Genomic DNA, 23,549 nt, shown 5'->3' on the forward strand with positions numbered 1-23,549 from the left:
GCCTGAGTGCAGGGGCTCCCTCGGGGCTGGGGGCACCCAGAGCCATGGGGGGGAGGGGGTCTGGCAGTGCCTGGGGGACTGAGAGGAGTCCTGGGGGGTCAGTCAGGTCTGGGGGGTGAGGGGGTGCTGGGGGGTCTGTCAGGTCTGGGGGGTGAGGGGGTGCTGGGGTGGTGCTGGAGCTCCAGAGTGAGATCTCCTGGCTGAGCACAGGCAGAGCTGCGTCTTGGTGGGGATGTGGTCTGGAGAGCAGCCTGAGAGGGAAATCCCGGAGTTTCCCAGGATTCAGCGACCCCTCTGTTCCCCAGGAAGCAGGAGGAAGTGGAGAGTGAAGGCTTTTGGGTGCTGGGAGCTGTCCCCTGCCTGTGCCACCTCACCAGCCCCATAGAGGGGTGCCAGCCCTGCTGTGCCCTAGGGGGGTTCCAGGCTTTTCCCTGGAGCAGAGCTCCTGGCAGGAGACCTTGGGGCCGGTGCTCTGGAGCTCTGAGGATGCAGAAAGGCACCTTAAACCCCCTCCTTGGACTGCCCTGCCTCTCCTCTGCCCAGTGGAAGGCAGGATTTACCTTCCCTGTGCTCTGGAGTGGGCAGGTCTTCCCCGGCCTGGCCCCTGGAGGAGCTCCCAAATGTGGAGCAGGAGGATCACGTTGGATTCCAACAGGAAGGTCCAGCTCCTCCAGCTGGGAGGGACTGAAGGAGGCATCCAAAAGCAAAGCTGGGTTTGATGGGAGACCAGGCTGGTGTCCAAGATTCCCCCATGAACACAGAATGGGAAGGAGGAGGTGAAGAGTCACCCGGAATGGGCTGGACAGGAAGGGTGGGCTCGAGATGTGACCCAATCTTTGCTTTAATATGAGAATAATGAGAGGAATGGGAGGGTGAAGCAATGGGCATTGCAACACCCCTGGTGGACGTAACCCCGGGGTTACTGGTCAAACTGGGGCACCCTCCAGCATGGCCAGAGCCTGGGGACATCTCTGTCACCTCCAGGGGACAGGGGAAGGCGTGGGTGGAAGGGCAGCCCTGGGCACGGCGGGGCAGCGATGCAGAGAGGTTGGGCTGAGGGCAGGTCCTGCCCGGTGAGGCAGGAGGGCTGGGCTGGTCCCAGCAGAGGTGACACCTGCCCAGGAGTGGCCTGGGGTGACTGGGAGACCCCCGAGACCCCCGAGACAACCCGCTGGGGTTGTTATGGGGAGGCACAAGGGGATCTCGCTGCTCCCAGCTCCTGGCCCGAGGTCAGGGCTGAGCCGATGGCCCTGGGCAGCAGCACAGGGATGCCCCTCCTTCCCCACCCCTGGAGGTGTCCCAGGCCGGGTGGGACGGGGCTTGGAGCACCCTGGGATGGTGGGAGGTGTCCCTGCCATGGCAGGGCTGGCACTGGATGGGCTCTGAGGTCCGTCCCACCCAAACCCTCCCAGAATTCTGGGATTCCCTGATCTGGGCCATGGACCAGCAGGGCTGGGAGAAGCTGCTGGGGGCTGACACCAGCCCAGTGTCCCTGCTGTGACAAGGACTTGGTTCCAGGAGTTTCCAGGGGGCTGGCCTGGATCCTGCAAGGCACCAGAGCAGGAGGAGAGGTTAATTACAGCCTGTGCTAATTGCACCCGTGAAAACACCTCATGCAACACAGCTCCTGGCTGCCAACTGGGCCAAGGGCTGGCACCTCCTGCAGGCTGGGCTGGCAGTGGGGGGTGGCAGAGCCCGGCCCCCCAGGCACTGTGGGACCCTGGGGACAGATGCTGAGCTTTGGGAGGGGAAGGACAGAGGGGCTCCTACTGCCCAAATTGAGCAAGGGATGGGGAGCAGTGGTGCCTCATTCCTGCTGTCATTCCAGGTGGGAGATGTCTTCCAATACTTTGATGCTCTGCAGGGTGAGGTTTGGGTGCCAGCAGGTGACTGTGCCCAGCCTGGCTGGGGTGATGGCCATGGACCAGGAGCAGCTCCTGCTGTCCCCACCAGCCGAGACTCCCTTTCTCAGGGCTGGCAGCCCCGTGGCCAGGAGAGGTTCCTGGGACAGGGACACTTTTGTGAGCAGCAGGTCTGAGCTCCCCAATTGAGAGTCACTGCCATGGCTTTCAATAGCCCAGGAGGTGACAGCGGTGACAGCTCGGGTGACTCAGGGTCCCCGTGTGACTCATGGCCACTCTCCACCCTTGGGTGGGTGTCCCGCTTCCACCTGAGCCACTCCATCCTGGGGATGAGATCCACAGCGAGCCTTCCCCTGGGCCAGCCCCGGCCGCCCACGCAGGATCCTCCTGATTCACCTGCCCCGCTCCCGGCAGCCTCGGCCACTCTCCCGGCCCGGCCCGGGCTGAGCTCGGGGCGGCACCATGGACCTGCTGCTGCTGCACGGGCTGCTGCTCCTGCCCCTGGCAGCACTGCTGCTCTACAGGTGCAGCCCCCGCTTCCAGTTCCTCTGCAAGGTGGCCTTTTTCAACTGCTGGATCGTGGCCTTGGCCACCCTGCTGTCCCCCTTGGCCGCCCTCCGGGGACGCTCCGTGGAGAACATGAGGTGAGTGTGGGCTGGGGATGGGGGGAGCTGGCTGGGGCTTGGCTCAGCTGGAGGAAATCCCGTGGTTTGTGGCCACAGGCTCTGCCCTGCCCTGGCTGGAGCCACAGCTGGGTCACAGCTGGTGGCAGAGCCCTGGGGCCAAGGCCAGGGCTGTGGTCACATCTGTGGGGCAGTGAAGTGCAGCTTGTGGTGTGAGAGGTGCTGGCTGTACCCAGGGAGGGTCAGGTCATGCTGGAGTTGGAATCTATGGTCTCTGAGGGATGAAATAACATAAATGGGGTCATTCCTGCCCATGGCAACGTTGGGGTCATCATTGGGTGGGTAACAGGGGGTTTGGAGGTGCCGTCAGGGCAGGGGGCAAATACATGCCCAGTTCTGTGTCGCTGGCTCTGGTTTTGCCCATGAGACACCCAGGAACAGCACTTTGGCAGAGGGATTGAGGGTGGAGAGGCCCTGGCACAGAGTATTCCATGGCTGCCCCATCCCTGGAAGTGTCCCAGGCCAGGCTGGACAGGGCTTGGAGCAGCCTGGGACAGTGGGAGGTGTCCCTGTCCATGGCTGGGGGTGATACTGGGTGGGTTTAAGGCCCCTTCCAACCCAAACTATTCCATGTTTTTATGGTTTTGGGATGTCTTGGTGCCATTACCTGGCAGGGGCACAGCCCTGTCCCCATCACAGCCATGTCCTGATCACAGCCATGTCCCGACTCTGCTCCCGAGGGTGGAAGCAGGGAGATAACACCAGGGAGATAACATCGCTGTGCAACACCGGAGGAAGGTCCGGGCGCTCTCAGGGTGTTGCAATCCCGTTGCTGGATTCCCGGGCAGGATGAGCACACCAGGAGGGATGTAATTACACAGGGAAAATATCCCAGCTTGAGAAACTCACTGAGGATTTGTGCCGAGGGATCCTGGCCCTCGGTGGGAGCGTGGTCCAAGGTTCGGTGGTACCAGTCCGAGGTTCTGTGTTATCAGTCCAAGGTTCGGTGTCACCGATCTGAAGTTCAGTGCTACCGGTCCGAGGTTCGGTGTTACCAGTCCGAAATTCAGTGTTACCAGTGCAGAGGTTTGGTGTTATCACTCCGAAATTCGTGTTACCAGTGCAGAGGTTTGGTGTTACCAGTCCGAAATTCAGTGTTACCAGTGCAGAGGTTTGGTGGTGCCGGAGGTGCTGCAGTCTCTCCCAGGCCCTTCCCTGCCGGAATGCTGGGCGCATCCAGGGCTGCTCCAAAGCCAAGGCTTCCGGCTTAGTGGAAATCCCCGAGGGAGGCTGTGACTCACCCGCCTTATCAGCGCTGCCTTATCTTGTCCCACCAACAGCTCCGTGCCCGGCGCAGCACGCCCAGCTCCCTCTCCTCCGAATCCCAAAGCCTGCGGCTCGGAGCATTCCCCTGTCATTAGTCCTGGCTTTGGGGCACTGTTTCTCCTCGGATCCTCAGGGATCTCCGAGCCTGCGGCTCCCGAGGGATGGGGGCGATACCACGGACCCTGTGCCTCCTTCTCCCTTCCCACCCTGCCTGGTGCTGAGCTCTTCCCTGCACCCTGTGCTGTCCCCTGGGGGCAGTGGCAGATGTGGGGACCCTGGCACAGACCCTCTGTGGGTTGGACAGTGCCCCATTCCAACACCGACGTGTCTCAGGATTTTATCTCCACGGCTGCTGGAATCCCTGGTGCTCCCTCCTTCCTCCACTCTTCTCATTATTCCCATACTGAGCATCACCCATCTCTGCCATCCCGATATTCCTCCTCCTGTCCAACCCTCCTGGGATGTGGCACCACTTTTTCCGCTCAGATCCATCTCTTCCCGACACTGCAAGTCCGGTGGAGTGATTTGTGATTCCCCATAGGAATGGATGAGGCTGGTTTTCCCTTCCCCCTGCCGCACAAAGCAGAGCAGGGACAGTCCCTGGGGTCCCCCACGTCCCTGGGGATCTGCCTGTCCCTCTGCCATCCATCCCCGGGGCTCATCCATGCCCAGCTCAGCTCCTCTCGGCTGGAATGTGCCTCTGGCTTTAGGAGTCTGGGATCTGGATTTCCGTCCACACACGGATCCAGCTGAGCACCTGGGGAGCCTCCCCCGGCCAGAGACAGATTGTCCTCGTTGGGATATGAAGATCCCGTCCCCTTCCCCATCTCCATCCCCTTCTCTTTTTGCTTTCCCATCATCAAAGTCCTGCTTTTTCCCTGCCACCACCTCGTGCTGGCCACTCTCCCTCCTCAGCAGCTCCCTCTGCTCTGAGCCAGGAGCTGGGCCCAGCTCAGGTGGGAGCCGGGCGAGTTCCGAGCCTCACGGGCTGCAAATATGTGAGAAATGCGAGCCTCCCTGAGCCTGAGCCCGGCTCCAGCAGCGCAGCCCAGCCTAACCCAGCCCGCCCAGGCCGGTGCAGAGCCGCTCCCCACACGTGTCCCTCCGCCTTATCTCGTCCCTTATCTCGCCTCTTATCTCTGGCAGGCTCCTGCGGGCCGCGCTCCTGCCCCTCAAGCGCTTCTACGGCATCAGGATGGAGGTGAGGGGCTCCGAGCGGCTGCGGCTGCCGGGGCCCTTCGTGATCGTCTGCAACCATCAGGCTTCCCTCGACCTCATGGGTGCGTGGGGGCAGCGTGGGGGGATCCCCGGTGCCTCTGGGGGCTCCAGGGGCGCACCAGGATCGCTCTGGGGACTCAGCACCGGGATTAGGGCAGGGATGTGTGGTGGGAACGGACCAGGAGAGCTTTTGGGAAAGGGCTGTGCTGCAGGGAGAGGAGGGACAACGGGAGGTGATGCCACAGGGTGGTACTGAGTCTGGGGACAGCTTAAAGTCCACCAAGTCAAGGCTAAAATAACCCCAACCTAGTCCTATATTAGGGTATGGATGATTAATTAGAGTATAAATTATATTAGGGTATAAATGATTAATTAATCTGTGCACTGATGTAACTTGGCCTCTCCAGAGAGTTCCTCTCTGTAGTTATCACCTCTCAGGACTGGCTGAGCTGCAAAATTTATTGCTGATATCCAGCTGGTTTGTCCAACCTGGGGTTCTACTTACAAGCAGTTTTCCCAGGTGATATTTCTGAGGTTGGGAAGGTGTTAATGGGTGTTGTCCATACCCCAGGAATGGTGGAGGTGATTCCCGAGCGCTGCGTGCCCATCGCCAAGCGGGAGCTGCTGTACCTGGGCACGGTGGGCTGGGCCTGCTGGCTCAGTGGCATCATCTTCATTGACCGCCACTGCAGGGACACGGCCATCGAGGTCATCTCCCGCACCGCCAGTGCCATGCGGCAAGAGAACGTGAGAGAAACACTGGGGCGTGAGGGGCTGTGGGCAGGACTGACCCGGCTGAGGCCGGGGTGTCTTGGTTTGAACAGACAGGTGTCTGCTAAGGAAGGCAGGAGCCTCCCCTGAAATGGAAAATGCAAACCCCCTCCCTCTGAATTATTGTGATTTTGGAATTAAGGGGCTCTCAGGTGAAGATATGGGACTAGAAATAACAGTTCTTTACTAGGAAACATAAAAATACAAATGTAATAGTACAAAAAAAGAAAACAAACCAGTGCCAGAGTCAGAGCAGGCCCTGGCAGGCTGTGGGTCAGGGTGGTGGCAGAAGTCCCATTCCATGGTGGCTCAGCCCTCCTGCAGTGCCAGCTGTGCTTCTGCTGGAGCAGGATCCTGGACAAGGCTGGAGTTTTCCTCTGAAGCTCCAGGGCTGCTGGAGATGGGCCTGGGCTCCCTCTGGGAATGCAGTGGGGAAGAAAGCTGCTCCTCTGGGAATGCAGTGGGGAAGGAAGCTGCTCCTCTGGGAATGCAGTGGCCAAAGGCTGCTGTGCTGTTCCAAGGTCAGATTGGATCCAGGTAGGAATGCTTGGCTCCTCCCCTGGGCAGAGCCTCTCCCCATGGGATGATGGAATTTTCTCAGCCATGCAGGGACACTCAGTGGCCATGAACAGCAGAGATCTCCTGGAGGGAGGATTGGCTGTGGGAGAGAGAATGAAAACTGCCCAAAGAGCAGCAGAGAGCTGCCCCAGCTCTGACAGATGGCAATGGAACACACCCCCAGCCACATCTTGTAACCTAAGACATGGGGGTCACCTCTTGTCCTTGTCCCTGCAGCTCCGTGTGTGGGTTTTTCCAGAAGGCACCAGGAACCCGGGCAAATCCATGCTGCCCTTCAAGCGTGGGGCTTTCCACCTGGCCGTGCAGGCCCAGGTAAGGGAACTCTTATGGTCAATCAAATGTTGGACTCAATGGTCTTGGAGGCCTTTTCCAAAATGATTCCTTCCCCTTTGGCTCACCCTGGATGGAGCGGGGTGGGTGTGAACCCTGGCACAGAGGGATGGGGAGGTTTGGTCCCCAGGGATGGGGAGGTTTGGTCTCCAGGGTTGGGGGGTTTGGTCCCCAGGGATGGGGGGTTTTGGTCCCCAGCGATGGCCATGGTGCTAGGCAGCACCAGGGAGGGACAGGCAGGAGCAGGAGTCCCACCTGGGGAGGGCTCTCTCTGGGGGCCCCGCTGACCCTCCATGTCCTGCAGGTTCCCATTGTCCCCATTGTGATCTCCCCGTACTGGGACTTCTTCAGCCCCAAGGAGAAGAGATTCACCTCTGGTAAGGGATGGACAGGAATTGCCATGGCAGAGGGCAGGGCTGGCACTGGGGATGAGGCACCTGGGGGTGTCTGAGGGACACTTGAAGGATGGGGAGGCAGCTGGGGTGGAAGATACCCAGGGGAATACCCAGTTCATGGGTCCTCTAACACATCCCTGGCTTTTCCCTCCTCTCCCAGGGACCTGCGCCATCCAAGTCCTCCCCAGGGTGGAAACGTGGGGCCTGAGCCCAAAGGACGTCCCCAAACTGACCGAGAGTGTCCGCCAGGCCATGGCTGAGGCCCTGGCTGAGATGTCCATGGGTGACCACGGGGACCAGAACATGGAGCAGCCTCTGCTGGGGCTAGGGGAGGACAGGGACAGCCCCCAGGGCCAGGGGGACACAGCCAGGAGCAGGAAATAGGCAGAGGGAGTGAGTCCCTTGGGAACACTAAGGAGGTGTCCCTTGTCCCCTGAGGAGGTGTCCTGCAGCCCTGCCACCACCCCAGCAGGACGGTGCCCTAAGGGGAGCAGAGCGGGGCAGGATGGGGACCAGGCAGCACCCCCAAAACAGAGCAAAGTGCCCCCAAAACAGAGCAAGGTGCACCCTAAAAGAGAGGAAGGTGCCCCCTAAAACCCCTCGTTGTGACTGTGCATCCCCTGGATGTCCCTCTTCCAGACCTGGAGCTGTGGCTGTCCCCCTGGAGCTGTGGCTGTCCCCCAGGATGACTCCTGCCTACTTGCTGGGCAGGGCAAGGATGCTCCAGGCAGGGCTGGGGGTTCACAGCCCCATTTTCCACCCCTGATTGTTGGGTTCCCCCATGGATTCTCCTTCCAGAGGCTCCTACAAGCTGGAAATGCTGTTTGGGTGCAGCCAGCTCTGGGGAGGGGCCCAGAGTGTGCAGCCTGGGGGATACACGAGATCCAGGGGAGGTTGCATCCCACGGGGATGGGGGAGAGCATCCCACGGGGGGAGGAGAGCATCCTTGGTGCTGAACTGTGAGCCAAGGGTGGGACATTAAAGAGTCTGGAGCTGGTGCTGTGTCCTGGCTGTGCTGAGGGGCTGAGGGGGAGGGGGATCCATCTCCTTGGGGAGACTTCACCCCTGCACAGGGAGTACCCTGCACAGGGAGCACCCTGCAGACAGAGCACCCTGCACAGGGAACATCCTGCACACGGAGCACCCTGCAGACAGAGCATCCTGCACAGGGAACATCCTGCACACGGAGCACCCTGCACACTGAGCACCCTGCACAGGGAGCACCCAGCACACAGAGCATCCTGCACAGGGAGCACCCAGCACACAGAGCACCCTGCACACTGAGCACCCTGCACACTGAGCACCCTGCACAGGGAGCACCCAGCACACAGAGCATCCTGCACAGGGAGCACCCTGCACACTGAGCACCCTGCACACTGAGCACCCTGCACACTGAGCAGCCTGCACAGGGAGCACCCAGTACACAGAGCACCCTGCACAGGGAGCACCCAGCACACTGAGCACCCTGCACAGGGAGCACCCAGCACACAGAGCATCCTGCACAGGGAGCACCCTGCACACTGAGCACCCTGCACACTGAGCAGCCTGCACAGGGAGCACCCAGTACACAGAGCACCCTGCACAGGGAGCACCCAGCACACTGAGCACCCTGCACAGGGAGCACCCAGCACACAGAGCATCCTGCACAGGCAGCACCCTGCACACTGAGCATCCTGCACAGGCAGCACCCTGCACACTGAGCACCCTTCACATGGAGCATCTCCCCTCCAGGGATGGTGTGAGGAGCACATGGCAGGGTGAGGGTTACCCAGGTCTGGGTCTGCCCCTGAGGCAGAGCTCTCCCTGTGCAGTAAATGCACAAGAAGAGCATCCATTGAAGCCTCAAATTCCCAGCAATACCTGGATCGTGCCCACCTGGACACGATCCCACCTGGAGGTGACTCTCCATGGCCTCTGGACCATGACCCATCTGACAGCTGGGTGGTTCCCTGCAGCCAGGCAGGGATTTGGGATCTCCTGGTTCCTTCCCAGCTGAGCAGCTCCTGTGCCAGCACCCCAGGGTGGCAGCAGGGCAGGGACAGGGCAGGCTGTGGCTGTCCCCTTGTGGGGAGCAGGGTGGGCAAGGCTTCCCCTCCCATGCTGGGATAAAAGGTGCAAACCACGGGCACAGAGCTCTGGTTTGACACCAGTCCTGCTCTCAGGAGAGCTGGATTATGGAGGAAATCCTTCAAATCTGTTGCAATCGTCTGACACCAAACAGCAAAGAGGCTTCCCATGAGGAACAACCCATGGGATCAGGAGATGCCACATGGACATGGCCAAGGGCACAGGAAGGTCCCACGTCCCAGAAAGCCCCTTTAATCCTTTCCTGCTTCCCAGGATTCCAAACATGTGGCACAGTCTGTCAGCTCTGAGCTGGCCTGGGGGTCCCACCACACCCCCACCCCTGAGGGTGGTTTGCCTGCCCAAAGTTTGGGTTTGGGGGGTTGAGCATCAATGGAACCATGTAATGGTTTGGGTGGGAGGAACCATAAAGCCCATCCAGTTCTGCCATGGCAGGGACAGCTCCCACTGTCCCAGGCTGCTCCAAGCCCTGTCCAGCCTGGCCTTGGGCACTGCCAGGGATCCAGGGGCAGCCACAGCTGCTCTGGGCAAAACCTTGTCCTGCCTGGAGGGCCGGGGCCCAGCCAGAGCCCTCCCTGGATTTTCCACTGTCAGTGGGAGGTGAAAGCTTGAGAAGAGGAAAAAACCTTGGCATGGGGTCTCTGGGAACACCTTGCTTTTCCTGGTTCTCCAAGGCCTGCCCTGCCTAGCTGCTTTGGGTACCCAGCCCTGGCACAGCTGCCCAGGGCAGTGCTGGGTCCCCACCCCAGGAGGGGTTTCACAGTGGATGTGGCACATGGGGACAGGGGTCAGTGGTGGCCTTGGCAGTGCTGCGGGAGCCGTGAGTTCCTCGTCCCATCCAGGATGTCTGGCAGGGCACTGACCCCTGCCCACTTCCTGGCAGGACTGGATGACCTTGGGCCGTGCTCCTGCCTCGTGTCCTTGGGGGTGGCAGGTCCAGCCCCCTCCGGCCACCCACATCCTCTGGGGCTGCTCCAAAGGGCAGGGAGGTGGGCACAGAGCCCTGGTCATCTGAGATCCCATGGAAAAGTTCAGCCCCATCTGTGGCTTCCTGGAAGGCCCTGGCACAGATTCCCAGAGCAGCTGAGGCTGCCCCTGGATCCCTGGCAGTGCCCAAGGCCAGGCTGGATGGAGCAGCCTGGGACAGTGGGAGGTGTCCCTGCCATGGCAGGGGTGGAAGTGCTTTAAGGTCCCTTCCAACCCAAACCATTCTGTGATTCTGTGGTTCCCACAGCCTCAAAGGGAAGGGAACTGCAAGGCCCCAGAGCAGGGGATGTGCTCAGGATACTGTGGGACTGTCGTGAAGCTCCTCAACTGTCCCACATTCCCACCAGGACAGAGGGAAGCTATTTGAACCTGGAAACTGAGAATTTCAGACTTTATGTGTTGCCAGGCACTGACCCCCAGGAGAACACTGCATTTGACCTGAGGCTGTGGAGAAGCTTCCAAAATTGAATGGTAGAACTGGGATTGTGGGGGTGGAGTTTGAATAGAAGTGTGTGATATCACAGGGTGGAAAACTTAGAGGTTAAGGGTTTAGAATACAGTAATATATAAAAAGTAAGATGGAGGTTTTGGGGTGGAAGCTGCTCCTTCTTCACCTTCTTCTTCTCCACCTTCTTCTCCACCTTCTTCTTCACCTTCTCCTTCACCTTCTCCGTGGGTTTAGGTGGTTTGGCGTAATTGGATAAAAAAGTCCACATTACAGGCCATGGGTGGTTGGTTATAGGGTTAAAAGTAAAAATAATTTAGGTGTCATTTCTTAATTGGACATTTTATCCTTAAAAGGCCTTTTAAGGAGAGAGATACGACTTCATTTCTAGCTTGTTAGAGTTAAGTGCTGCAGAACTCATGGTTTGTGACACTGTAACATAGATAAGAAATAATAAACATTTGGGTCCAAACAAAAAATACTGTCTTGTGCATTTGATCCCAACCTTAAGAGAAAAAAGAAGTGAAGAATCCACAGGAAGCAGCTTGGCCCTGCCCTGGCAGGTGTCCAGCCCCCATGAGTGGAATGGGAGCAGATGAGTGATGCCACATCCCCACACTGTCCTGTTTCGCTGTCCAGACTGGAGAAAACTGGGCAAAAAGCCAGCCTGGGACATGTGATCTGCCCAAATCTGGTTAAATTGGAAATACCTTTTTAAATTGGAAGTACATTTTTCATTTCTGAGAAATCACCCCCAGCTCCCAGCCCCTCCTCAGGCTGTACTCCCTGTTTTCATTTCCTGCTGCCTTCTGGCATCACTTCCCAGCAAATCTGTGTGGAGTCCTGGCCCAGACTGAAACTCCAGGGACCTTTCCCAGTATTGCAAACATCCCTGGAGTCACTGACCCCCAGAAGCTGTGGGCAGAGGGCAAACATTGCCTGGACTTTATCTACAGGTGCCCAGGGTCCTCTGCCAGCCCCGCTTTCCTCACCGGGTGGGACACAAGGACCCCATTTCAGAGCCTGCAGCGGATCAGACACAGATCCAGAGTGATCCAAGAGCTGCGGGGGGAGGCTGTGGCTGTTCCCAACATCCACATCCTGCTGGAGACACGATGTCTCCAGCCCTTCCCATTCTCTTCACCATCCTGCTCCTCTCAGCCGGGGCCTCTGGAGCACCGTGAGTCCCCTCTGTGTCCATCTGTGCCTCCTGGGGTGGTTTGACCTTGGCTCCTTGGCAATTCCTGGTGGGATTCAATCCCTCCTGTGCTTGCTGGGGTGGTTTGACCTTGGCTCCTGGCAGTTCCTGGTGGGATTCAATCCCTCCTATGTCTGGTAGGATGGTTGAGCTTCAGCCTTTTGGAAATTCTTGGTGGGATTCAATCCCTCCTGTGCCCTGGTTGCTGCCCAGGGTGTCCCAGCTGCTCAGGCTCTCCTTGCCCAGGAGCACTGAGGACACAGCCCCGGTGGCCCTGGTGGCCCTGGTGGCTCTGGGGAGCTGTTGTGCCCTCACCTGCAGAGCTGAGCTGAGGAGCCCAGGACAGCCCAGAAGCAGAGAGGGTAGGCTGGGGGGGTTCCTGTGCTCCATGGGGCTTTTCCAGGTCTCCGTGGGGCCGTGCTGGATGTGCCTCAGCCCCAGGGCTCTTCTGTCCCTTGTCCCTGCCAGGAGTTATGTGGTGGTGTCCCCGGCCGTGCTGTACCACCCTCACCCTGCCACGCTCTGGGTGCACCTCAGTGACCTCCAGGGGCCTGTCCAGGTCCACGTGCAGCTGCAGGGGGACAGTGGGACCCCTCCCACCACCCTGCTGAGGAGAAAGGTCCTGGAGCCTCATCTGCACCTGAACGTCACCTTCCCTGTGAGTGTCACCCCAGTGTCACCCCAAAGCAGCCGGGAGCAGGCAGGGGGGGCCTGGGTGGCCTCCAGGCCGTTTCCATCAGGACTGGGGACAGATGTGGCTTCCCCATCTTGTGGCAGGGTCTCACCCCTCTCACTGACAAAGCCAGGCTCAGCCGGTTATCCCGGCTGGAGTGATCCCATCTGCAGAGCTGCAGGGTGCTGGGAGACCCTGGCTGTGGGGGGCTCCTGGGGCTGGGGGTGCTCTGGGTCCCCCGGGCACCATCCTTATCCTCTCCCGGAGCTTGCTGATCCCCCCGCAGGCTCCAGCCCCTGCCAAAGGGAAGGAGGAAATCGTGGCCCTGCACGTCTCCATCCAAGGAGATTCCCTGGATGTCTCCGAGTCGAAGAAGGTGATGCTGAGAGCTCTGAGACCCGGGATCTTCATCCAGACGGACAAGGCTGTCTACAAGCCTGGGCAGGAAGGTGAGGGGGCAGGAGGAACCACCCTGCCCTGGGGACAGCCCTGGTGTGAGGAGAGGGGTGAGGGGGCCGAGCCTTGCTCCTGCACTGCCTGGAAACGGGAGGGGTTATCCCGGGATGTCCTGGAATGTCACAGGGCAGTGCCAGGGCTCGCTGGAGGCCGTGCTGCTGCGGGGCAGTGCAGGGCTCAGGGTGGGTTTTCATCCACCTTCCCACGGGGAATCCCCTCCCTGCGGATGAAGCCACTCCTCCATCTCCGTTTCCTTTCCCAGTGAAGTTCCGAGTTGTCTCTTTGGATAAAGACCTGACCCCCAGCAAGCAGAAGGTGAGAACAGGGCTGGGACGCGGGGAGGTGCCAAGGGCTCCCTGCAGTGTCCCAGCCGGCCGTGGGAGAGGTGTGGGAGTCACCTTTCCCCTCGGGAATGCTGCCCCGGCCAGCTCTGCCCGTGGAGCTGCCCCCGGGGCAGGGATGCCCTGTGCTGGGCAGGGGTGCAGCGGGATCAGGAGAAAGCAGAGGGCACGTGTGACACGGGAATGTGCCCGTGCCAGCTCCCGGTTAGGGATGCAGCCCTGCTGAGTGGGCAGTGGGGAATGTGCTGATATCCATCAAGGCACCAGACACCAGGAATACCGGCAGGCAGGCTCAGCCTCTGGCACTCCTGAGCAATCACTGGGGTCTCTGGAAGTGCAGGATATTCCCAGATTAAAGGGGTTCTGGACCCTTCCTAAGGCACTGGGAGATGCCACCTCTCTGTGTCATGCTGGCAGTGCCCTCGGCTCAACCCTGCCTGAGCCAGGCTCAAAATCCATCCCAAAGCATCTTGAGGGCTGGGAAGCTCACGGCATCCCTCCCCCGCTCTGCCCCACCCACGGTTGTGCCCGCCCCGCTGAGACCCCAAAGAATGGAATTGCTCCCCTGACCATCCTCTCTTTGCCTTCCAGCTGCCCCTGGTGTTCCTGAAGGTCAGTTTGGGACCCCCAGGGGGTGGGGTGGGCTCGGGGGGTGGGGAGAGGGGGCACAGGGCACAGCCAGGGGCTGTTTGCCGGCTCCCCGGGTGCTGATCCCGTGTGTCCCTGTCAGGACCCCAGCGGGAATCGCATCGCACAGTGGCGGGAGCTGAGCCCTCGGCAGGGAATTGTGGATTTGTCCCTCCCGCTGGCCTCGGAGCCGGCCCTGGGCACCTATACCATCAGTGTGGAGGGGAAGAGCCATTCCTTCAGTGTGGAGGAATATGGTACATGGGCACTGGGAAGTGGGATCCCACCATGGGCAGCAGGTCTTGACCCCCTGCAGCCACCCAGGAGATGTTGTCACTGTCCTGGGAGTGACCACGCTGTGTCCTTGTGCCTGTCCACTAGTGCTGCCCAAGTTTGAGGTAACCATTCATCTCCCCAGCGTGCTGTGGGAGCAGGACGAGAAGTTCCCGGTGGAGATTTGCGGGCGGTGAGATGGGAACGGGGAATGGGGGGGATGGGGGGGTCCAGCGGGGTGGGGGCCCGCAGCACAGCCTCTCCCCTGTCCCCACACAGCTACACCTATGGGAAGCCCGTCCAGGGGAAGGTCCAGGCTGACTTGTGCCTCAGCCAGAGGCTCTGGTCTTACCAGAGGCAGGAGACCTGCACCCAGGTTACTGGGCAGGTGAGTGTGGCCGGGACTGGGGGTGTCACTGGGCTGGCTCCTTCCTGGGAATGCTGCTGATGGGGTTGATCTTCCCTCCAGACAGAGAAGAACGGCTGCTTTTCCACAGAGGTTTCATTGGCCGCCTTAAAGGAGATGGCTTTGGGGTTCAGGAAGGAACTTGAAGTCGAGGCATCGCTGGTGGAGGATGGGACAGGTGGGGATGGGGGTGTGGCCATCCTTACGTGCTCCCAAGGGATTGGTGTTCCCACCCAAAAGCGCTGCTGGGATTTAGGGATGCACACGCAGGGATGGGGTTTGGGTGCGGGTGTGAGTCAGGTCAGCCTAGCAAGACTTGGAATTCCACGTGGAGGAAAAATGCCATTCCAAGATCCAGCAGCTCTGGCAGTGCTGGGAGCTGAGTCCTGGCAGTGCAGAGAGGTTGTGTTCAGCCAGGCTGGTGGGGTGGCTTTGCCTCCCAGCTCGTCCCTCACTCACCACCCCGCTACACCAGGAGTGCCCAGCCTGGCTGGAGAGAGGAGAGCAGGGCTTGTCCCTGTGCCCAGCGCCCCAGGGGGCTCCTCATGGTGGTACTTTGGTGAGGAGCCTTTTCTGAAGTGTCTGCCCCCAGCTGCACCCTGGCTTTAGGTCTGAAATATTCCACAGGGCTTGTGCTGCTCTTGTAGGAGATGCAAACTGTGCTGGGAGCTGCAGGAGGAAAGCCCAAATGTCCGGGGACCTTTCCTGCATGGGGACAGGGCCACTGGCTGGAGCTAAGCTGTGTCCTGCACGCCCTGAGCTCCCCGCTCGCTCTCCGCAGGGCTGGAGATGAAGAGCACCAAGAGCTGCAAGGTTTTACGCAGAACAGTCACGGTCACCTTTGAGAACCCCGATCACGTCTACAAGCGGGGCCTCCCCTACACCGGGATGGTAACGGAGAATCCCCTCTTCCCCATGGGGCTCACCTGCCCCTGCTGCTCCCAGCCCTGCTCCTGCCCACCCCAGCCTTGTTCTGCCACAGCTGCAGCCCCAGTCGTGGCATCCCCCCTTCCCTCCTGCACAGATCCGGCTGCAGGGAGCCGATGGCTCTGGGCTGCCCCAGAGGCAGGTCCTGCTCTCAGTCAGGAACCAGGGAAAAGAGAGGACACAAAGCTTCCTGACGGACAGCTCAGGGAGAGCCTCCTTCCAGCTGGACCCCTCTGGTTGGAGTGACTTGGTCTCCTTGAGGGTAAGTGCCCCACCCTTGTCCCCCCCCCGGGAGGTCCTGGAGCTGCTTTCTCCAGTGGGGTGGGGCCTTGGAGCTGCACCAGCCTCGGGGGTGCTGGTGGATTCACCCCGATTCCCACCTCAGGCTCAAGTCAGCAGGACAGCTGAGAACCAGGAAGGCTCGGCAAGACTCAGGTCCCAAGGTGCCTTTCTGACAGTCATGCCCTACTCGTCCAAGAGCGGGAGCTTCCTGCACATCCGTGACCCAGAGGGGGAGCTGCCCTGCGGCCATTCCCAGCAGGTCCACGTGGATTCCATCTTTGGCAAGGAGGCTTTAGGCAGTGAGCTGGAGAACCTGGATCTGGTTTTCATGGTGAGCCCCAGCCCAGGGCAGGAGGGCAGCAGGAATCAGGGGGGTTGTGTGGGAAGGGCCACATCTCCACACACGTTGTTCATGGTGCTGTCCCCAGGGACAGGACAAGGAACAACCTGTCCTGGAGAGACTGAGGGACCTGTCAGAGGAGGTGGCTACTGCCACTGTTGGGCCTGCACCCCCATGGGAACTGTTGAGGGACTGGAGACCGAGCATCCCAGAACTCTCATTGTAGGTCCGTCCTCCACCAGGGCACTTTGATTCCACACTCAGTATCTGTTTTGTTTTCACCCCCTCCTCTGCAGGTCCTGGCCAAGGGGACCATTACCAGCATCTTCAGGAAAGAGGTCACTGCAAAGCCTGGTACGTCCCATGGCACGGAGGGGCTGTGCAGGGCTCTGCTCCCTGTGCCTGCTCCTCACAGAACCATGGAATGGTTTGGGTTAGAAGGGGCCTCCAAGCCCATCCCATTCCATCCCCCTGCCCTGGGGTGACCTTGCACTCTCCCAGGGTGCTCCAAGCTCTGTCCAACCTGGCCTTGGACACTTCCAGGGCTGGAGCAGCCACACTTTGTCTGGGTAACATCTCTCCCCTTTCCATGGCCCAGGACAGAGAGCCTCCCTCTCCCTGGAGCTGCCCATCGGGCATGAGCTGGCACCCATGGCCAGGCTTCTGGTCTATGTGGTGCTACCCAACGGCGAGATGGTGGCTGATTTCACTGAGCTCTACGTGGCCAAGTGCTTCCCCAACCAGGTGAGAGGAGTTGGGTTGTCCATGGCTGCCTGCCTTGGGATCCATCCCGCTCCAGGAGCATCGCAGTGTCACGGTCTCCCAAACCATTCCCTGCTCCCCAAACCCTCTGAGAAGAGCCTTCCCTACCTGGGGCTCGGTCCTGCCCTCCACAGGAGGTGACTGCCCTCTGGCCCTGTCCCCTGGTGTCCCTGTGCAGGTGAAGATGGCGTTTTCCGAGGCCAGGGCCCTGCCTGGGGCAGTGCTCAGGCTGCAGCTGGGGGCTGCCCCGGGCTCCCTGTGTGCTGTCCGAGCTGTGGATCGCAGCGTGCTGCTTCTGAAGCCTGAGGCTGAGCTCAACGCTGAGGCCGTGAGTGCTGGCCCTGCCTGGGGTCCCCCTGCAGCCTCAGGAGCAGCCTGGGCTGGGGGTGGGATGATGTTGGCTCAAGTGTCCCTCAGATGGACCCAGAGATGCAGTGGGCAGAGCCCTGTGCTCTGAAAATGAAGATTTGTATGTTTTTATTCCCAGGTCTACAAAGCACTGCCTGAATTCAACTACCCCCGCAGCATCCAGGATGAACCATGTGGCTTTTACTGGCGGGACTCCAAGATGGAAACCTACAAGTTATTCCAGGTGAAGCCCCTGCCCACCTGGGCCTCCTGGTTCCTCCCCATCCAGGATCCACCCGTGCTTCTCACAAGTGCTGGGAAAGCTTCACCTGTGGCAAAGGACTTCCCTTTCCTGCTGAGCCCAGGCTCCTTCTCCACTTGTTTTCTGTAGTCCTGGGACTACTCAGTGCTGGAATAGGGATATTCCTCCTGCTGGCTGTGGAGCTGGACAACCTCTGCTTTTTCACAGGGTGCAACACTGAAGCTCTTCACCAATGCCAAGACCAGGGAGCACTGCCCACCCAGGCCCCCCATCGTTGGAATGCCGGGTCCTGGAGGTGAGCACAGCCCTTGTGCTGAAAGGAGCAAAGAGCTGGTGGCCAGTTCTGGCTGCCGTGTTCTCAGGGACTTGGAGCCACCCAGAAAACACAAAGGGGCACCAAAGAGGGTGGAAGAGGATGGAAAAGGATTTTGGTCGCCCTTGTACTGGCTCCAGCTGAGACCTGAGGCCCTCAAATTCTGCTCTGCCTTTTCCAGGAGAGTGGGAAGAATCCCGTGTAGTGGGGGGAAGCAATATTTATCCAGAAATTAAGACAGTGTACAGCCAAGCCATCCCAGGCATCAAGGATGTGGAAGAGCCCCCAGCACCCAGGATGTACTTCCCAGAGACGTGGCTATGGGACCTGGTGCCTGTGGGGTGAGAGGACAGCTCCCAAGGGAAGGGAGCTGGGGACCTCAGGGCTCCTTCTCCCTGTGGGCTGGCACCAGCAGTGTCACAGCGGTGCCACTCAGGCGATGCCACCAGCCATCGTGGGGTGGCCTCATGTTGTTCTCCATGCAGGGAGGGCGGCTCTGCCGAGGTGACGGTGACAGTGCCCGATGCCATCACAGAGTGGGAGGCCGGGATGTTCTGTATGGCCCCACAGGGCCTGGGGTTGTCCCCTGCTGTCACCCTCACGGCCTTCCAGCCATTCTTCGTGGAGCTGGCGCTGCCCTACGCCGTGGTGCGCCACGAGACCTTCACCCTCAGGGCCACCGTCTTCAACTACCTGCGCCAGTGCCTGCGGGTGAGCCGGGATGGGCAGGGACCCTGATGGAGCTGTGCTGTGCTCTGGCAGGTTCAGGTGAGGCTGGGGAGGTGACCCTGGCTCTGGGGCTGATGGAGCCATGGCACTGCCCTGCAGGTTCAGGTGACGCTGGCAGAGTCGGCGGAGCTGGAGGTGTCACTGAGTGCTGGGGACACCTACAGCAGCTGTGTCTGTGCAGATGAAGCCAAGACTTTCCAGTGGGGCGTGCGAGCCACCAGCCTGGGTACAGAGCTGTCACCACTCCATCCTGCTGCCCAGGGACCCCCTCAAGGGATGGGGTTAGGTGGGAAGGGAGGGCAGGAACCCCACAGCATCTGGGGAGTTCTCCCTCGCTCCACTCCCACCCTTCCTGGGGACCCCAAGCCTAGTCCAGCCAGCCCCACCCCAAGCGCAGGGGGCTATGCTCAGGTTTGGGGGTTCCCTGGGGACTGAGGGCCATGTTTGCACCGTCAGGGGAGGTGAACATCACTGTGAGCACTGAAGCCCTCAGCTCCACCGAGCCTTGTGGCAACGAGCTGCCCCTGGTGCCGGCCCAGGGCCGTGTGGACACCGTGATAAAGCCCCTGCTGGTGCAGGTCAGAGGGTTGTGGAGGAGGAAAATGGGATGGATTTGGGAGCAGGGTGCAAACAGCCCTCGGGGGGCAGTGGGAAAGCACCCAGACATGAAGGCAGCGGTGACCAAAGGGACTAGGGGACAGGCAGGTCCCTGCTCCTGACTGACTCTGGTGCTGCTTCCTCACAGCCCGGGGGGATCCTGGTGGAGAAGACTCACAGCTCCCTGCTCTGTCAGGAAGGTAGGACTGGACAGAGGGGTCGGGCAGTGCCGTGGGATGTGGGTCAGGGGTGCTTGGCCACTGGGCACAAGGGCCACCAGTCCAGAGGAGCCAAGGGTCAGGGTGCCTAGGCAGGAACAGGGTGGATGAGGCTGCCATGGGACAGGCTAGGAAGAGTCAGGCATTCCCACTGTCGCGGCCCTCTGTCCCCACAGGTGCTGAAGAAGTGTCCTTGGAGATTCCTGCAAACATCCTGGAGAGCTCCCAGAGAGCCCACATCGCCGTGATGGGTAAGGGACAGGCCGGGGGACCCTGGGGACCACGGGGGACAGGGTGGGTGCAGAGGTCCCCAGGCTCAGCAGGACGTGGGACCACCCCGAGCTGACACGGAAGGGGACACGGGTGCTGGTGCCAGGGGCACAGCTGATGATGTGTGCCCCTGGCACAGGTGACATCCTGGGCAATGCCCTGCAGAACCTGGACAGTCTCCTGGCCATGCCCTACGGCTGTGGGGAGCAGAACATGGTTTGCTTTGCCCCCAACATCTACATCCAGCAGTACCTGGAGAAGACCGGGCAGCTGCTGCCCGACATCCGCGCCAAGGCACAGGGGTTCCTGCAGAGTGGTCAGTGGGACCCCGACTCCCTGCCTGGGAGTCCCACAGCGCCCTCCTCACTCCACCTGGCTCCCCTGGGCACAGAAATAGTGGCCGGTCCCCATGTCCTCCTGCAGGGTACCAGCGGGAGCTGCTGTACAAACACGACGATGGCTCCTACAGCGCTTTTGGGAAGAGTGATTCTGAGGGCAATACCTGGTGAGGGCTCTGCAGCTGCATCCAGGGCTCCTCCTGCCATGCAGGGAGCCCCGGTGCTGACCCTCAGCCCTCTGATGTCTCCCTGGCTCCAGGCTGACAGCGTTTGTCCTCAAGTCCTTCGGGCAGGCCCGAGCCTACGTGGCCATCGAGGAGCGGCACATCACCGACGCGCTGCGGTGGCTGCAGCAGCGCCAGAAGAAGAGCGGCTGCTTCCAGAGCATGGGGAAACTCTTCAACAACGCCCTGCAGGTGGGGCAGGGCTGGGGTGGGGACTCAAGAGTGTGGTCTGGGCAGTGGGGGTGTTGCTGTGTTGGTGTCACAGCCCAGCCAGACCCGTGTCCCCCTGTCCCCTTGCAGGGTGGTGTCTCGGATGAACTCTCACTCTCGGCGTACGTGACGGCAGCGATGCTGGAGCTGGGACTGCCCAAGCTGGTGAGGATGGACCCTTCTTCCCCACAGGGACTGGTGGGGTGGGGACAGCTGCTGGGACAGGGGATTGGCCATTCCAGGCCACCTCGCAGCACAAATTGGGCACAGCTGGCCACACTGGGCAGCACTGAGTGAGTCCTATGCCCTGGGCTGGCTCCCAACTCTGCTGCCATGCCAGGAGCCAGTGGTGCGCTCAGCCCTCAAGTGCCTGGAGGCTTCTCCCACGGACGACCCCTACACACAAGCCTTGCTCGCCTACGTGTTCGGGCTGGTGGGGCTGCGGGAGCAGCAGCAGGCGCAGCTGCAGCGCCTGGCCCAGCACAGCGTCAGTGCAGGTATTGCCCAGGCAGGGCACCGTGGGCAGTGCCACCTCTGGGAGGGACCCCAGCCCAGCCCGCAGCAGGGGCTGAGCTGCTGCCCTTTCTCCCGCAGAAGGGCTGCTCTACTGGCGGAGGAAGGAGCAAGCTCAGAAGCCCTCGGAACTGTCCTGGGCCGCGGCTGCGCCGGCCGAGGTGGAGATGACAGCTTATGTCCTGCTGGCCTACCTGTCCCAGCCCTCAGTGTCTCCTGCTGACCTGGGAACAGCATCCCAGATTGTCCGCTGGCTCTGCAAGCAGCAGAACCCCTACGGGGGCTTTGCCTCCACGCAGGTACTTGCCCTGGGCTCCACGGGCTGCTCTAAACTGGCCCCTCCCAGGAGCTGTGCTCAGGGGTGAGCCTGGCGCTGTCCCCATGCACAGGACACCGTGGTGGCCCTGCAAGCCCTGGCCAAATACGCCGCTCTGACCTATGGCAGCAATGGGGACATCACAGTGACAGTGACATCGCCCTCAGGGACGGTGCAGGACTTTGTGCTGGACAGCAGCAACCGGCTGGTGCTGCAGCAGGCGGCCCTGCCCAAGCTGCCGGGCACCTACGGGCTGCGAGCCCGCGGGCAGGGCTGTGCCCTGGCACAGGTGGGTACAGCCTGGGCTCCCTGTCCTTGGCCCTGTCCCTGTGCCCTCACTGGGCTCACCCTGTGCTGTCCCCCAGGTGACCCTGCGCTATAACGTGCCCCCCCCTCCCAGCACGGGGGCATTTGAGCTGCGGGTGGAGACAGAGCCGCTGCCGGGCACACCGAACCCGCAGTTCCTGCTCCGCCTCTGGGCACGGTAGGGACCGGGGCTGTCCCGGGTTTGGGGAGGACAGCAGCAGCCAGGGAGACAGGGAATCCCTAAGCCCACGCTGGGGCTCTGCCCTTGCAGGTACAGTGGGGAGCGTCCTGCCACCAACATGGTTGTCATCGAGGCCAAGCTACCATCAGGCTACAGCCCGGACAAGAAATCCATGGTGGAGGTGAGGAGCCCCCCACCCCCCTTTGGGATACTCCATCCCACAAGTCCCTGCCTGGGGCTGTAGGACACAGAGGACACCTGCTCGGGGTGCTGGCCACCCATGGAGCAGCTGTGGCCCCTCCTGAGCTGTGTCCCTGCAGCTGAAGAGGCAGAACCTGGTGAAGAAAGTGGAGGTGCAGCCTGACCAGGTGACCATTTACCTAGACCAGGTGAGATGGGGACAGGAGCCCTGGGATGTGGGGGGGTTCCCCCATGGTGGGTGGCTACACCTCCCCCCTGGGCTGTCTCCACAGCTGAACAAGAAGGAGGAGACCTTTTCCTTCCGAGCCCAGCAGGACTTCCTGGTGAGCAACCTCCAGCCGGCCACTGTGTCCCTGTACGACTACTATGAGACAGGTGAGCCCTGCAGGGCCGTGTCCCCTAGCCCCGCTGCCAGCCCTGCAGCCCCAGGGGCTCAGTGGGGTCTGGCTGATCTCCCAGCTCCCACTGATGAACTTTGGCTTGTTAAGGGAGCAGCTCCTCCCAGGCCTGTGGTCACCACTTCTCCCATTGCAGGTGACCGTGTGGATGTGGCCTACACCGCACCCCCCAGCTCAGGTAGGGGCTGAGCCTGCCAGGCCAGAGGTCACCCCACCCTTGGGATCCTGATGGGGACCTGGAGGGCCCCAGGGGAAGGACGGCAGGGAGTGGGGACACAGGAGCCCAACCCGGAGTCCTGCCCTGATTGTTGGGCATTTGCCGACCAGAGCTCGGGGGCAGAGGTCAGGGACTGGCACTGGCAGCCTGCCCAGGTGTGCAGGAGATGCTGTGCCCTCTTTGAGGGGCTCAGCCCTCATCAGCCCCGGCCTTCCTCCAGCTTGAGTTTGAGGGGCTCTGGGGTCACACAGGGGCTGGGACACTGAGCTCCAAGGGATGGGGCTCAGCCAGAGGGTCAGGGCAAGCAAGGGCAGTGGTGGGGGGGCGAGTGCTGGGGCCACTCCTCTCACAGCATTCCCATATTCCCTTTTGAAGAGGACAAGGAAAATGTCTAACTCAGCCTGGAGACTAGCAGCCCATCCCTGCCCCTGCCCCAGCACCTGCAGCCACCGAGGACGGGGACAGCTGAGGGTCTCTGCTCCCACCCTGGCCACGGTCCTGACCCTCCACAGGGGCAGGAGATGGCCCAGAGACCCTCCCAGCAGCACTGGCCTCCAGCAGGGCCCCTCTGGATGGAGACACAGCTCCCCGCCAGGATGTGCAGCCAAGGGGCTCCTGCAGGCCCAAGGACACACATGGCTTCTGCAGCCGGCCACACGATGGACGCGGCTGAGCAGCCACAGTGGGGACACAGGCACAGGGACACCCCCGGGCCACCTCCTGCCAACCCTGCACGGGGGCTCTGGGGTGCCAGCTCTGGCCTCTCCCCTCCCCACAGCACCTGAAGGGGACCCAGAGCTCCTCCCTTGTGCCAGAGCTTCCCTGGCAGGTCCCCACCACCCCTCACCCCCCTGGGATCCACAGTGCCCCCTCCCCAGCACTGACACAATGCCAGTGTCACCCCAAGGGACTTGGGGACACTGCAATCCCAGCACAAACCAGTCAGGTGCCTCTTAGAGAGAAGCTAGGGCCTGGGTCTAAATAAAGCCATACAGTCAAGCA

The 23,549-nt window shown here is 61.1% G+C and overlaps 2 protein-coding genes across 5 annotated transcripts; both read left to right on the forward strand.

Annotated features, from left to right (window-relative positions):
* The first annotated feature begins 217 nt into the window (after positions 1–217).
* LOC128800350 (1-acyl-sn-glycerol-3-phosphate acyltransferase alpha-like) lies at positions 218–7,995 on the forward strand. The gene is made up of 6 exons (XM_053965449.1): positions 218–2,506; positions 4,958–5,091; positions 5,601–5,776; positions 6,596–6,691; positions 7,014–7,086; positions 7,265–7,995. The coding sequence occupies exons 1-6, from the start codon at positions 2,325–2,327 to the stop codon at positions 7,486–7,488; spliced, it is 885 nt and encodes a 294-aa protein (XP_053821424.1). The 5' UTR covers positions 218–2,324; the 3' UTR covers positions 7,489–7,995.
* Positions 7,996–11,595: 3,600 nt separating this feature from the next.
* Positions 11,596–23,549, forward strand: LOC128800249 (alpha-2-macroglobulin-like protein 1). Of its 4 annotated transcripts, XM_053965320.1 has the most exons (36): positions 11,596–11,801; positions 12,288–12,477; positions 12,779–12,941; positions 13,211–13,263; positions 13,881–13,901; positions 14,020–14,173; positions 14,298–14,382; positions 14,469–14,577; positions 14,659–14,773; positions 15,377–15,486; positions 15,620–15,784; positions 15,908–16,135; positions 16,441–16,498; positions 16,743–16,888; positions 17,085–17,234; positions 17,394–17,498; positions 17,724–17,811; positions 18,011–18,170; positions 18,315–18,540; positions 18,658–18,784; positions 19,015–19,136; positions 19,304–19,355; positions 19,550–19,624; positions 19,783–19,959; positions 20,067–20,148; positions 20,241–20,397; positions 20,506–20,580; positions 20,756–20,912; positions 21,010–21,227; positions 21,318–21,533; positions 21,610–21,728; positions 21,822–21,912; positions 22,052–22,120; positions 22,205–22,307; positions 22,467–22,508; positions 23,060–23,549. In XM_053965320.1, exons 1-36 carry the CDS (start codon positions 11,737–11,739, stop codon positions 23,218–23,220), a joined length of 4,434 nt encoding a protein of 1,477 aa, XP_053821295.1. In that variant the 5' UTR covers positions 11,596–11,736; the 3' UTR covers positions 23,221–23,549. The 4 variants fall into 4 exon arrangements, with proteins under 4 accessions (XP_053821295.1, XP_053821292.1, XP_053821293.1 ...); XM_053965317.1 differs by having other exon boundaries at positions 11,596–12,477; XM_053965318.1 differs by having other exon boundaries at positions 11,596–12,477; positions 22,923–23,146.

Source organism: Vidua chalybeata, chromosome 26 (assembly GCF_026979565.1).
Source record: "Vidua chalybeata isolate OUT-0048 chromosome 26, bVidCha1 merged haplotype, whole genome shotgun sequence".
Classification (NCBI taxonomy): Eukaryota; Metazoa; Chordata; class Aves; order Passeriformes; family Viduidae; genus Vidua; species Vidua chalybeata.